Source organism: Barbus barbus (assembly GCF_936440315.1).
Source record: "Barbus barbus genome assembly, chromosome: 40".
NCBI classification, from domain to species: domain Eukaryota; kingdom Metazoa; phylum Chordata; class Actinopteri; order Cypriniformes; family Cyprinidae; genus Barbus; species Barbus barbus.
The window spans coordinates 14,323,993-14,339,507 of NC_136718.1; the positions used below are offsets into that span (position 1 = coordinate 14,323,993).

A 15,515-nucleotide genomic window follows, 5' to 3' on the forward strand; every position below is an offset into this window, starting at 1 on the left:
AAACTTTCACAATTAACACCAACCATCGTCCTTCCTTCCATTTGTATGCTTATCGCAAACGCACATTGGCACAGTTGCAAGAAACCCAAGAACTTTTGCTCACCTCATTAACCTTGCTGGGTCCTACTGTTGTATCTTTAACCTTAATTAAGCCACACAAGCATGAAGCCTGCGATATATCACGCTTTCCTTCTTTGTTTTAATTAAACAGTGCTGTGTCTCACATCGATTGGTGTAATTTCACTCTGTCTTCTCCTCCCTTCCAGCAATATTCGAGAAATCCGCTGGGGACACCGAGGCCATTGCATTCGATGGTCATACATTCATCGAATATCACAACGGAGTCACAAAGAGGTAATGTCAATGGCCTCCCCGATGATCACGATCCGCCCTGAGCATCCCATCTCTATATTAGCAGTCAATGAGGGGTGATGACAAGCTAGATTACTCCGGCCCCATTTAAGGTCTAACGTGCTTCCTCATTTTAGCTAATGATTTGATCTCATCAATTACCACTTCCAGTGGCCTGTCTCTTTGGTTTTCTGTGAACCCTGCCTGGTTCTAATTAGTGTAGCACCCGAAGGAGTCTTATGACTCCACTACGATGTACCACACTTATGCGCTATAATGAACCATCCTCCACCATCACTGGGATCTCAAAACCACACGTCTCCACTTCCACACATATCCTAAAGCACCATGGATGGTCATGTCTTGATAATTGCTTCCTTCTTCACTTATCAGATGATTTCTCTTCCTTTGGTTGGTCTGATGTGTCAGTGTTTTCTCAGTTTCTAGGAGAAATAATTAATTTCTAAGCCCATCACAAGTGTTATATATTCTATTGCAATGTCTCCACCCGTGTTGGGGATGCTGCTTTAAAAATGTAGCTTTCAAAGCTACTCAGATTTTAAATGAGTTAAATTACAGTGAAAATACCCTATTGAAGGTGCAGATATCTACACTAAAGATTACTAAAAGTATTTAACTACAGTGAAGCTATTTATAAAGGCCATATATTTTAAAATATAATACATATAGAAATCAAGTGATTATAATTTATTTTAATCAGGACAATGCTCTCTGGCACAAAGGATCTCACTTAGGGGGACCATATTTAAATTTGAATTAAAAGCACTGTAATTTACACATCCTGATTCAAAAACGTGATGAACAGCAGAACTTAGCTAAATATTTGACTACATGAACTCTAAATCGTTTTCTTGAACAGATTAATTTACATGAGCCATCCATTTACAATGAATTGGTCCTTCCAGTGCTACAGGGAATCTTTTTTAACTAGATGAACTGATTCACATGAGAGTTCCCATTAGAAAAATGTTAGTACAACTGAGAAATTCACCTCGTACCACTTATTTCACAAACTAGCATTCGGAAACGGTGTGAATCTCAATGTAGGACATACAGCGGCACTCATCTCTGTTATGTGGTGTGTGTGTGTGTGTGTGTGTGTGTCAACCTGTCTGTCTCTGTACACAGCTTTTGTTGTCTTTGCTCTTGTCTGTCTGTCTCATGTGAGTGTACTCTGTTGTCTTCTTTCTTCTCTCAAGCCAACTGACCAATGAGATCCCAGAGTAAGTAACCCAGAGACATTCTGGGATGGATTTGATTAAGCGAAACTAACATTTATTTAAGACAAACCATCGACTTAACCCAACATACATTACATTAGTTTTTTCCTTGTATTCTCATTTACATCACATTCAGGAAAACATTTTTGAAAAATACAGGGCTCATCTATTATACATAAATATATATTTTTCCAGGAAAGGTTGCATTTTCATCAGCTGCATCAGAAACCAATTTCAGGAATGCATGCTTGGCGTGAATGATAATGAGCATTGTGAAACTCTGATAGATTCCCACAGGAATCATGCATGGAAATACCTAAACTGACTTTGGAAATATGTCTGTATGTATTCTTATTTTAAAAAAAAGAATGAAGCCCCTTTTAACTGCAAGTATTATTTGACTTTTTAAAGCACGATATACATCAATATTTAGCTGGTATTTACTGCTGGGTTTAAATGGCATTTTGCCGCCCCATTAGTGAAATGTTCAATCTGTTATAGTGTTCCTTTTAGTGATTCTTATTTTAAATTATTTGTTTCCTTCTGAATGTAATTAAGTGTCTAAGTGGCTGCACTGAGCCCTTAAAAAGCTGGCAGCTTGATTAAATGGAATTATGTTATGTCTTATGCTCATGAAAAGTTCCTGCCCGGCTTTTAAACCACGTCACTTTGTTTGTCAAATCGCTCCCAGTGATTTCTAATAATTGTGCCCAAGGATGAAAGCGAAAGTGGCACATTAATCAAAGATTTGTCTCTCAGAAAACTGGACGCAATTAAAGAGGCTCCGTCCAGTAGAGAGAGAGAGCCACCGCTGACATCAATAACGGTTAGGGACAAGGCCCTCTTCATTGACTTTCACTCTTCTTGGGGTTTAATGCGTGACACTTCCTGTACAAATGAAGTGCCAGATTAAAATTAATCTCAACCAAGAAAGCTGACCGGCCCTTCAAAATGAGTGTCATCAATTTAGCTTGATCTGGTTTTGAACAGAGCCCTTAAAGTTAATGAATTCCTCAGAGGACGCCGGCATAGTGGCGCCGTATCTGTGGGAGTAGAGTAATATTTCTGTTAGTATTTACTGTGCTCTTCATCTGTCTTTATTCTCTCTCTTTAGCTCAGCAGCCTTGGATCAATTTATCCATTTTTAACATTTAAGTGTCCTGTTCCTTAATGCCCTTTTTTATATAATTGGCCTTTTGACAAAAAGAAGTATCTTGTATTTAGCTTATTCAAAACCTAGTGAGCTATCTTGCTGCCTTCTTAGGAAGCATAATAACTCTCTTTGAACCCTTTAAATGACCAGTTTGTAATGTTTACACAAGCAGAAAATCACACCATATAAATAGAATCTTGACTTGCAGTTGATTTTAGTAGAGTTTGATGTTAGCATGTTGCTAATCTAACAACACGCTACTAGCATAAGAACTTAAAACACAGTTCACTCAAATATTGAGTTTTACTACAAATACCATGGTTAAACTAGTGTAGCAAAACCATGGTTAATTTGGGGTTACCGTAGTTTAACAATAGTAACCATGGTTTTTTGGTTTTATTTGTAGTAAAACCATAGTTAATTTTCATAAGGGTAACAAACTGAGTACTTAAGTTAAGGGGACATATGATGCCTTAAAATGCTACCTCCATAGGCAGCTCACTTGGTTTTGGAATTTGATCAAATACGACCAGTCTTTCAAACATATACTCACTTAGTTGCTCTTTTTCTCGCTTTCTTGCTCTCTTGACTGTTTGAGAATTATGGAATTGTTGATAAATTGCAGTAACTCAACCATGTGACAGCGCAGAACAATAAAACAGCATGTCAGTACCACTGGTACCACCGATACAGTCTTCCAAGTGTTATTTCTTTGCCTAGGCCGGCATAACAACTGAAAGACTAGAATAATTTAGTGAGGTCACTCCAGCTTCTTGGCGCAGGTCTTCTTGTCTGTATGTTATGCGATCCCTGTTCTTCCCCTCCGCCCTTTTGCGCTTATTGCATGCCTATCATTTCTTCCCTTGCTCCTCTAAGCCCTGAGTCACTGGAGAACCCATCTGACCAGAGGTGAGTCCCCTCTGCCTGAACTGTTGTCCAATGGCATGCTGTCCTCCCACACTCAGCCACCCTGCAGAGGCTAAAGGCCAGGGCTTTTGTCAAGTAGCACGTCGCAGCTTGCACTCTGAAATCATTTGTAATACACAAACCTTGATAGTATATGTGGAATTTTTGCATTTTCTAGGCTGATTTAGGGGCAAAACGTGGAAATCTGCAGGATGAATTTTAATATGTGACATGCTCTATCATTTTGAGTTGTAAGTTGCAGTGAACATACATGATTAAATACTTAAAATCCTAAAAAAGGAGTAGTTTCCACAGAAATATTAGGCAGCACAACTGTTTTCAACATTGATGAATAATAAGAATATCTTTGAGCACCAAATCAGCTTATTAGAATGATTTCTGAATGATCATGTGACACTGTGGTCACTAATGGCTGCTGAAAATTGAGTTTAGGATTAAATTACAAGTTATTTTAGAGTTATTTAAAATTGCATTTCTATTTTTACTATATTTTTGTTCAAATAAATGCAGCTTTGGTGAGCATGAGACGTAATAATAATAATGATAATAATAAACAACCCAGAAGGATGGAGCAGATTACATATGTGACCCTGGACCACAAAAACATAATTTTTTTTAAAATTGAGATTTGTACATAAAATATTATACATTATACATAAAATATTGAGAAAATCGCCTTTAAAGTTGTCCAAATGAAGTTCTTGCATATTACTAATCAAACATTCAGTTCTGATATATTTACGGTAGAAAATTTACAAAATATCTCCACTGAACACGATCTTTACTTAATATCCTAATGATTTTTGGCATAAAAGAAAAATCTGTAATTTTGACCCAAAAAATGTATTTTTGGCTATTGCTACAAATATACCCGTGTGACTGATTTTGTGGTCCAGGGTCACATATAATAACATATTAAGCAGAACAAATGTGCTAATACAAAAAAAGCATCTAGCTTGAGTTCTGTGACTGCAGATTCTTTGTGGACCTGCTAAGATGTTAGAAACATGTACAGTATTTAATGGCTATTCCCATGTGAGCCACTGCCCCCTATAGGCATAAACCACTCTAATCGCTTAAATTATGAAAAATGATACACCACCCTATTACACAAGCTGCTGCTCTCAAGATTTTTTTAAAAGCAAAATACTCAATATAGATGTTTCTTTGTAAATGGAATCCAGCTTTAATGGGTTAAGCCCTACTTCTCTTTAGAATGTTCTAGATGCTTGAGATCCTAATGGGACGTGAGCAATAATGAGCTCAGCAGAGTGGTGTATAATCACAGTTAGCTGCCCTGATGCCAAAGCTCTGGCCTGGGGCCGTGTGAAGGGAAGGCCTGTGGAAAGAGTCCAGTCAGCACATTACACGTGTCTCATCGGGAAAGAATTCAATTACAGCGAATAATTATTCAGCTTTACGCCGTCACAGGCTCATCAACAGCATTAGCATAATGAAATTCTGTCTTTTTAATCAAACGAATTAAGATATGTTATTTCCAATTCTCAAGTCGTAAGTAGAGCTGCTAATATTGTGATTTGAAATTTGACTTGTCAGTCGGGCATAGCATCTGATTTTATGCCCGTCTTCAGATGAATCGTTCCATGAGACAACACATATTTTTGGACTGGACTCTTTCTAGGTTAAATTCTCAAATAAAAAAAATGCACCTGCGGCTTATTTATTCACCCAATCTTCACTTTGATAGGAAACACAAATACAAACAAACTCACAAATAAACACCATCGGTGATATCACAGTTTGCACACCGTGGAGAAAGTGTTTCTGTTCACCGCGTTGTGGTGTGAAGATGAGAGCGCAGTCGCCATCTGCTTTCTTTTCTTCTGTGTATCGTGTCCGTTGTCTTGTTCCTCTCCGTTTTGTCTTTGTCTTGTCTGTGTCTTTATTCGTGTTGTTGTCACTTGTCTTACTCCTGTTTACATGTTACCTGATTTAGCAAACAAGTCCCCACACACTCGCTATTCTCTCACAAACGCGCTCGCTTTCTCAAATAATGACTCTCTTGATGCCACTACTGCAGGTACACCACTGAGAGCAAAGGAATTGTTGTAAAAATAGACGCTTTTTTTCTGTGGTGTATCTGTGTGTACTTGCAAAGGGGGCAGAACGTGAGTTGCACTGGTTTCAATCGGCTCCCCGATGACCTGAACAATAGCTCGCTCCGAGTGACACTGTCCTCCCTGAGGACAGGCAGATGTCACCTTCTCTATGCCTTACCGCATCCAGGGAACCAGATCAAAACACACATCAGACGGCAGCTGATATGGGCATCCTTCCTTAGTGCTCCCTGCACAGGAAGAGAAAATCTAGAGCTTGAAGGCAAAATAGGAAGTGTTAAAAAAAAGCGTGTCACACATACGCCCTTCCCCCATCAGCGTGGCCTAGTTTACCTAGTTTCACAGAGACCCACAACTGTTCAGTCTGCTCATTAGTTTTCAAACCCTCAGTGGGTTTTTGACTGTATCGAAGTTATGTGTTCACCCTTAATTCCATCACTGTTGTTGTTAAAGTAGCAGGTAAGTCGGGGCTTCATGCACGGCCTGCAGTTTACACGGCGTCTCTGAAACGGCAATGGATTTGTGATAGCATTTCCTGTCTGTCTTTGATCTAGTGAGAAGGCCCTGCTGGTGAATAAATTTGAACTGAGCATCAGGACTGAGGCTACTCACGGTCTGATTTTGTGGAGTGGCAAGGGAGTGGAGCGATCAGATTACATCGCCCTCGCCATTGTGGATGGCCGTGTGCAGATGACCTATGACCTCGGCTCCAAGCCTGTGGTGCTGCGCTCCTCTGTACGGGTCAACACCAACCGCTGGATACGAATCAAGGCCAGCAGGTAAAACACTGAGAGTTATTCCATCATCGCCTCAGGTTTGACAGAGTATTGCAGACGTTTACAGGGCTCAAGAGAAAGGAGTTTTTCTGCTTGTGCTTTCAAGCCAGTAGTTCAGATTTCTACTTGACCTGCCAACAACTTTATTGGCCCTCAATGATAATTATACATTTCAGATTTTTAAAAAATGTATAATTTTATGTTTGTGATTATACATTTTCAAATTTAAAATGTATTTTTTTTGTATTATTTAATATTTATTATAAAACTATTTTTAAGTATATAGAGTACCATTCAGAAAATTTGGTGTTGGTGGGAGTTTTTAATGTTTTTGAAAGTTTTTATTCACACTAGGGCTGCATTTATTTGATCAAAAATACAGTAAAAGCTGTAAAATTGTGAAATACTATTACAATTTAAAATAACTTAATAATTTTCTGTTTTAATATATTATAAAATATATTATATATTATTAGTTATTATTATTATTATATATTATATATTATAAAATTAAAAAATGTAATTCTTGTGATGCCAAAGCTGAATTTTCAGCAGTTGTTACTTATTGCTTTTATAAACATAAATAAAAACACAGCATTTATTTGAAATAGACTGTCACTGTTTAATGCATCCTTGTTGAATAAAATGCTGCAAAACCATGCATAGCAAAACATACTGATTGGTTTATAATTTTCAACCAATTCCTAGTGACACTACAGTACAATTTCTATCAATCTTAAATTCCTCATTTCTAAACAATAATTTTACTTAGCTGACACGTTTATGCAAAAATTTGAAGTTTTGTCAACTTTCCCAAAACTCTCTTACACCGACCCTGGAACAGCTGGCCATCCTTATTATTCAGCCCTTATTTACAGTATATATGACACAGTTTGCCATAGAACTGTTTGCTAGCAATGACGAACATTTATATTTATCACAGTTTTGCCATAGAAATGTTTACCAGCAGTGGGACTCATTCATATTTGCCTCAGGCATGCCAGACAATTATATTTGCCACATATTTGCTGTAGACATTTCCCAGTGGTGGCATGTTATTCAAAGCTGCAGGTTTATGACTGCAAATAAAAAGCTGCAATCTTTTTTTTTCCACATTACTACAATTTCATTTGCCACAAATTTAGTACATATTAACCGCAAGCTTGCCAGAAGGCCAATCTTCCAGAAATGTGAGGGAAAATCACATTTTCAATGTTAATGCCGAGCTGTGACTCACTATCTTGCTGTACTTCTCTACTCTCCACAGAGCGCTCAGAGACGGCTCACTGCAGGTTGGTAATGAGGCAGCTGTCACTGGGTCATCACCCTTGGCTGCCACACAGCTGGACACAGACGGCGCTCTCTGGTTGGGTAAGTCCATCTTACGCCGCTTTGCTCAATCGTAGCTCATTTACAAACCGATTACGTACACCTGCTCCGACACACCTAATATCAACAGTCCCCGCCTAGCTTGTAACGTCTAATTGGATCTTCCCCCACAGTGAGTGCTTTTGAAGAGCGCTTCTCTTTTCACAATATTAGACACAATATTACTTTATTATGGTTAATTAATTTCAGGATGAGTCTTTACTATAGGGTGTTTTAAAAAGTGTTTGCCTTCTCTTTCTCTTTTGACAAACCTATAAAGATTAAAAAGAGGGATTTATTCCATTTTAAGGGAGCAGAATCTTCTTATAAGGTTGTGAAAAGTATTGCGGCACAGGCCAGCCAGTTGAACAGGTGCTGTTGATGCCTGGTGGCTAGAATACATTATCCTCAGACAGCCCGAACATCAAGAGCTCCCTCCGAAAATCCCTTCTTTCAAATGTCATTATTTATTTACTTATTCAGATGTAATTCACTTGAAATTAGCCCTGTCAATCCTCCCATCGCAAAGCGCACAATCCGATTAAAGGGGAAACACGCGGGGAGGCGAAAGGAAAAGAGAAGAAACGTGAGTGAATTGCAACGGGGGGAGACGTTTTCCGCCGTGCTCAAAGAGCAGGAGACGGAGCTGGATTTTCGACAGTGTCAGATCCCTGAGGGAGGCGAACGTAACTCTCACTCGGAAAGCTGTCAGGGAACGTCCCCAGAGCCTGGCCTCCCAAAAACACTGTTTGATCTTCTCACCTGTTCTTGAGTGTTGTGTCTCTATCTTTCTTCATTCTGACACCCCCACGTTACATCTTCAGAGTCTCAGGCGTGATTAAGTTTTTAACAGTCTTCTACACAGCCTTTCCATAAGCCACAGACTGTTCATCGGCCTTTAATAATATATAGTGCTGTAGCTCGCCTGCATGGCAGGTAAAATCTCAGGTTACACATATATAGTCATATATAGTCAGTGACATATATAGTACAGTACGAGTGTCCATGGTTTAAAAAAAGTACAAATTGTAATTGTACAACAGTTGGGAACTCTTAAGACTTATCTTTGTATTCATGTTTCATGAAGTTTTAAGTTTATATAATGTTTTAATGTTTATATAATGTAAAAAAACACATTTAAAAATCAATATGAAAAGCATTACTTATAAATATGATAAATATATTATAATATATGTATAATTTTTTATTTTAATTATTTATTTTTTTGGTCCACCAAATTAAGAAATTGATCAAATATTATGTTAAATTGCTAAAGCTTTTCACTTTACCATTTCACCTTTTGGCTTCCAAAAATATCAAAATGAAATGATAATAATAATTCAGAAATTAAAATCATGCTTATCATAGAAGGCATGTAGCATGTATTTCTGACAACCTCTGAGTGTGTTTTAAGGCTTTCTAAATCAATTTTATGCACTTGCTTGAATCGGTTGAAATGGTTTATTTAAGTCTGTCTATTGTGTGAACATAAAGTGTTGTGTACACTTGATCTGATCTTGTCCATTCTTCTCATCTTCAGGTGGTCTGGAGGAGCTGTCCGTAGCTCGCCGGTTGCCCAAGGCTTACAGCACAGGCTTTGTTGGCTGTGTAAAAGATGTGATAGTCGACGGTGTGGAACTACATCTGGTTGAGGACGCCTTAAACAGTCCCAAAATATTACACTGTTCTGCCAAATAGTCTGGCACCACGTTCCTCCCAACACCATGTCTACTGCTGTAATTATTTTTCTATTTTTTGTATACTTTCCTTTGTCTTTTATATTGGAAAAATTACATTGTTTTAATTATCATTTTGTTTTTTGGTTTGTTTGTTTCTTTCCCCATCATTGTGTTCAACCATAATCAAGTCAGCAGTCAGCGAACATGGTGTCACAAGACAAGCAAAAAGTTGTATTACATCTGTCCTGTTTCTATGACAAACAACAGAACATGTACTTGCTCATTACTTGAACAGTGGCAGATGAGGTTGGTGCTGTTTGTGCCGTCTGGATTGCCTTCTCTCGGTGCCATAGCTTGCTGTCCAGCATTCACCATACATTCCTCTGAGCTGTTGCTGTGGTCCATTACTACGTATAAAAAGGTCTAAAAAAACCACTCTCCACTTTATCGACACGACAGCAACTGTTAAAAACACTGAGCAAGACTATGTACGATATTCCTCATTTATGATACCACTAACAAGGACGAATGCTCGAAACTTGGAGCACTGATAGTATCTGACGTAACATTTAGCATTCCTCAAAATTCACCATTGTTATTTTTTTTCCCCCATACAAACATCATTGACCTGTGAGATGTAATAAATAGTAATGAAATACATGAGACTGTGAATTTTGAAGATGCTATTTTTTTGTTGCAATCATTCGTCTCATGTGTTGTGCATATCTAAAGAGCAATTACATATATATAAATATACTATATGACCACTTGTTGCATGCATCTGTTTAAGCGTTGCGTTGATTTTGCCTTGGTTTTCTTGATCTTCATCATTCCATTCAGGGCAGAAATGTAGCTGACTACATTGCAATCTTGACATCTGATCATTCAAGTTGGGAGATATTGAAATTTCGTATATATATACATATATCTGCTACTTGTCAATCTGGACTTCTTGTGTGTGTGCGCGCGCGTTGGAACAAATGGTTGTTGCAACAACTCAACATTGGGAGGCGCTGTAACACAGGAAGAGATGAGAGACTCAAAACACAACCACTGGACAAAAACAGCATTGACATTCTTGGCATGTTCCGTCATCGAACAAAACTTATGTATTCACTGCATTTTTTTTCTATCGTATATCAAATGAAAATGTCGCTTTAAAATGCTGCCAGCACTTGCTATAAAAAAAGGGATGATGTATGTAGACCCCTTGCATCCTATGACTGTGGCCCCCATAACAGCCGTTTATGTTCAACGGTAACCAGTGAAAATAGTAATGCATGGGCTTGTTAAGTCAAAATGGTTTTTGTAACCTGTTCCAAGACAATTGCAATGCTGTGGTGCTGTTCGGTGTAAGAAATATGAATTTGATGCCAGATGCTTTGCAATATTCCATTACAAATATGCCTCTTCAGGGTAAAATATCATATCTTTTTTTTTTTTTTTTTTTTTTTTTTACAAACCCTGGAACATGCAAGATTGTGATTGTCATCATGTACAGCCCTGTGATTTTTTCAAGTGTAAATTTGTTACTGAGGTTTTGTTTTAGTATTATACACTGGAAGCGAGTCTGACTTGTCTACACATGGCATATCCTGAACACAGGGTGGGATCCGGGGGAAATCGATCATTTATGTGTCTAGGGTTTGATCGGCCGTCCAGACCGAGACCGGGAGCCCTTCGTTACTGCACGAACTGTATGGACCATCCACCCTTTTTAGTATAGCGCCCTCAACTTCACTTTCCCAGCGGACTGGATTTTTGATCTCTTTTGTATTAATGGGAGTTATTTTTTGACATCCTCCTCCAGTAGCTTTGCTCTCAAGGGACGAGGCTCATGGTGAGAACCGCCATGGAAATCTGCTGTGTGAATGGAAACTGAGAAATGCCTTAAAAATCATTCACCGTTCATGGGTGACAAAAGTTCATGTCCATATTGTTCTGTGCTCTCACCTTAGCCAGTATATTAGCCTCATTCCCATCATGTAAATTAATTCATAAATGTTAATAATTATATTAATAATGCTTATGAGAATTTCCAGAAGGCCTCAATAATAGTGGTTCTGGACTCTACAAAAAATACTATTTACTGTACAAATACTATTTTCAGTATCTTATTTATGTCTTAAAAAGATTCTCAGTCTGGATTTGTAAACTACTGTTTTGATTGAACTAGATCTGATGGGCAGTGCACAGAATGAGAGGCATGATGTTACCATTACTAACTTTATTACTTGTGTCTTGTGTTCCAACCACCATAAAATAAAATGTAAAACAAACTGACCTGACTTTCTGTAACATTTACTCCTGATAATGTCTGTGAATAAATCCCTCCAGTTCCCAAATTGTCTAATCCAGAGTCTCCCTAGAGTTATATTACAAAAGTTTGGTTTTTGAAAGAAATCTCATGTTCACCACTGCTGCATTTATGTAATAAAAATACAGTAAAAACAGCACCGTTGTGAAATATTACAGTTTAAAATAACTGCATTATATTTTAATACATTTTCAATTGAAATTTGTTCCTGGTGACAAAATGGCATTACTGTGTATTTTTATCCATTTAATGCATCCTTGCTGAATGAAAGTATTTATTTAACTATATATACATTATGCATGTATATATAGTTAAATACTTTCATTCAGCAAGGATGCATTATACAAGCTATATATTATATGAGTTACTTATATAACTATCTATGTATAGTTAAATATATATATATATATATATATATATATATATATATACTGAATACACAGCCTTTTATGTCAGCAACATATGTAATGTTTCTAAAGCATTTCTCATTCTTAAAATTTTTTGACTATTTATTGTGCTGTCTTTACTATATATTGTTATAATATTGAAGTGTCCTGAAATAACACTAAATAAGAATATTTTGTGGTGTTCTTACAGTAATGTCTTAATTTATAAGATAGATAGTGTATTATTCAGTTATGTAACAGTGATTCTCTTAAGGGGATATAAAATGTCATCAGGCCTAACATGCTCAGGGTTGCCTGGAGATGTTAGAGAAATAGAACTTGTCAAAGAATTCTGGCACTAGGGGTAAAAATGGTCAATGGAAAAATCCATTGGATTTCTCTGCATAGGAGAAAGCATATGAAATGATCCATGCTAGACGAGTAGAGGGTTCCTTCAGTACACATGCTCACAGCAGAGCAATAAAGAGGCTTTTACTGCGAGTAACAAGGCTTCATCTGTCTGGCTACATCAGGGGATCTGTGGCTCCCATTGTTCCTCCTGATGGGGTTTTAGTTTGGACTGAAGAGTCCTCGGGCTGTAAGGTCAAGGGGCGTCTTGGAACAGAGCTTGTCAGCAGCACTGACTCTTCCTTTAGTGAATGATTTCCTTAAAGGAAAATTCACTCAAAAATGAATATAGTTCTAAACTAAGTTAACCGTGTAATTTCCAACAGCATAATCATCAACCACAATGTCTCATTTTGTTACTAAATGCATCCCAGTTTTGAATGAATCGTTAAGTGATCGAATCAATGACTCACTCATGAATATAGTCACTTGTTTCATTCCAGTGTTTTTGAATGAGCTGAGGAATTGATTCAATAAATATATAGTGTAATAATAAATATGAAATATATGTAAATGCATATATAGATATATATTATACAAGTCCATTTTCACCAAAAAAAAATAATAATCATGCTTTGGTAAATCATAATTAGCTGAATTATATATTTTTCCATTTTTATGTTTCTGTTTTCATTGTTTTATGTCTATGTACTTTTATTAAGTTTTAGATTTAATTTATTTAGTTCTAGTTATTTTAGTACTTCAACTTAAACGAACATGAGAAAAAGTTTTATGTTTTGTTATTTCAGTTAATGTTTATTTCATATTACAGTACTGTAAAAAATATTTTAGTTAATTTATCATAACTAACTAATCATACTAAGTCATAATTATGATAAAAAGTCAAAATACCAAGTCATAATTATGACATACCGAGTGATAATTATGAGTAAAAGTTACAATTCTGACATATGTCATATGGCTTAAAAAGCTGAAATTGTGTGATGAAAATTCATAATTATGACATAACATATTTATAATTGATTTTACTTTTTATGTAATTTTTCATAATTATGATTAACAAAAGTATACTTTTTTACTTATGTGGCAGATGTGGGCCTCCATAATATATAACGCATTATATGATGTTTCCCAATAGGCTTTTATATGGGTGAAATGTGAAAACAGTTATACAGTGTCCTGAAAAGACAGACACATTGTTTGCATTGGCTCTTACACTGCATAGAGAACACCCGGTCAGATTCTCTGTCTAGAGAGAGAAATCCATAGATAAAGCCCTGCAGTTCAGAAAATTGCATAACCATGTCCCCAGCAGATTAATCTTCCTTAGGGCCAGTGACATCATGGCAGCCATGCGGTGCCCACAGCTGCCACCTTCAAATCACCCCAATGTAAATGGGGTCAGGCCCAAATGGAAATTGCTGAAAGTCAACATCGCTGTTGTGAATCTTCTATGTCCTAACAAAAATAGCAGCATTACAGCTAACAGAGTAATAATAAACATGAAATAAAGGTGATAATTACATAGAAGGAACTGCTAAAATAAGACTGGCGGAAAAGAAGTCAATGTTCATCACTTCATTATTTATGGGCCTTTCAGAGGTGTGTATACCTCTAAATGTCTGACACCTCCGCCTGAGACGAATTCAGGTGCCAATAGGTGCTAAAATATCTCTTACATAAGATCACATTATAATATTTCATTTGTGATCACATTAAGTCATACACATTCTTAGTTTTCATATATTTGGTTTTAGTTATTTTAGTACTTAAACTAAGCAAAAATACTTTTTAGTCACCTTTTTATGTTTTAGTTAATGCTTATTTTATGTTACAGTTAATATTTATATTAGCCTACAGTAATGGTTTTTAATTAATGATAACTTTGACATTAAGTCATAATTATGATGTACAGAGTCATAATTATGGGAGTAAAAATATGACACACTACATCATATGACTTAAAAGGTTTAAATTGTGAGATGAAAATTATATTTATGGAATAAAAATAACATTGACTTGACGTTTTATGTCATAACTCGTAATGTTTTTTTTGTGGCAGAAATTGGCTTCCGTTATATAATACATTGTTTTGTCAAGTGACCTACAAATGTTGACCATTTTTAATGCGTATATCTGCTAAATTTTTATTTAAATGTACATTTTGTTAATATTTAAGAACGCCATTTACCAATGTTTTGGACAGACAGACAGAGAGACAGAGAGACTGACAGACAGAGAGTCAGACAGACAGACAGACAGACTGACTGACTGACTGACTGACTGACTGACTGACTGACAGACAGAGAGTCAGACAGACAGACAGACAGACAGACAGACAGACTGACTGACTGACTGACTGACTGACTGACTAGGTAGGTAGGTAGGTAGGTAGGTAGGTAGATAGATAGATAGATAGATAGATAGATAGATAGATAGATAGATAGATAGATAGATAGATAGATAGATAGATAGATAGATAGATAGACAGACAGACAGACAGACAGACAGACAGACAGACAGATAGACAGATAGACAAATAGACAAATAGACAGATAGACAGATAGACAGATAGATAGATAGATAGACAGACAGACAGACAGACAGACAGACAGACAGACAGACAGACAGACAGATAGACAGATAGACAGATAGATAGATAGATAGATAGATAGATAGATAGATAGATAGATAGATAGATGTAAATGGTTAAACTCTTGGTGTTACAGCCCAAACCGTCCCCGGTCTTTATATATAGTCTACTGAGAAAACAAAATGAGTCGTTGTGTCATCTTCTGCTTGGTTAATGCTGTCATATGGTCCAGGGAAATGGTACGGGCTTTATAATACTTGACTCGTTTTGAACCGGC

At 36.7% G+C, this 15,515-nt stretch overlaps 1 protein-coding gene across 8 annotated transcripts in view; it reads left to right on the forward strand.

The window, feature by feature from the left end:
* LOC306859145 (agrin-like) overlaps positions 1-11,043 on the forward strand; it is a 253,049-nt gene extending 242,006 nt beyond the window's left edge. For 7 of the 8 annotated variants that reach the window (XM_079400015.1, XM_079400022.1, XM_079400017.1 and 4 more), the window contains 4 exons: positions 267-354; positions 6,305-6,529; positions 7,794-7,897; positions 9,435-11,043. In XM_079400015.1, coding sequence (XP_079256141.1) covers positions 267-354; positions 6,305-6,529; positions 7,794-7,897; positions 9,435-9,592 — 575 coding nt within the window. In that variant the 3' untranslated portion in view covers positions 9,593-11,043. The remainder of the gene's footprint in view (positions 1-266; positions 355-6,304; positions 6,530-7,793; positions 7,898-9,434) is intronic. The other variant, XM_079400016.1, reaches the window with a different exon arrangement.
* The last annotated feature ends 4,472 nt before the right edge of the window (positions 11,044-15,515 follow it).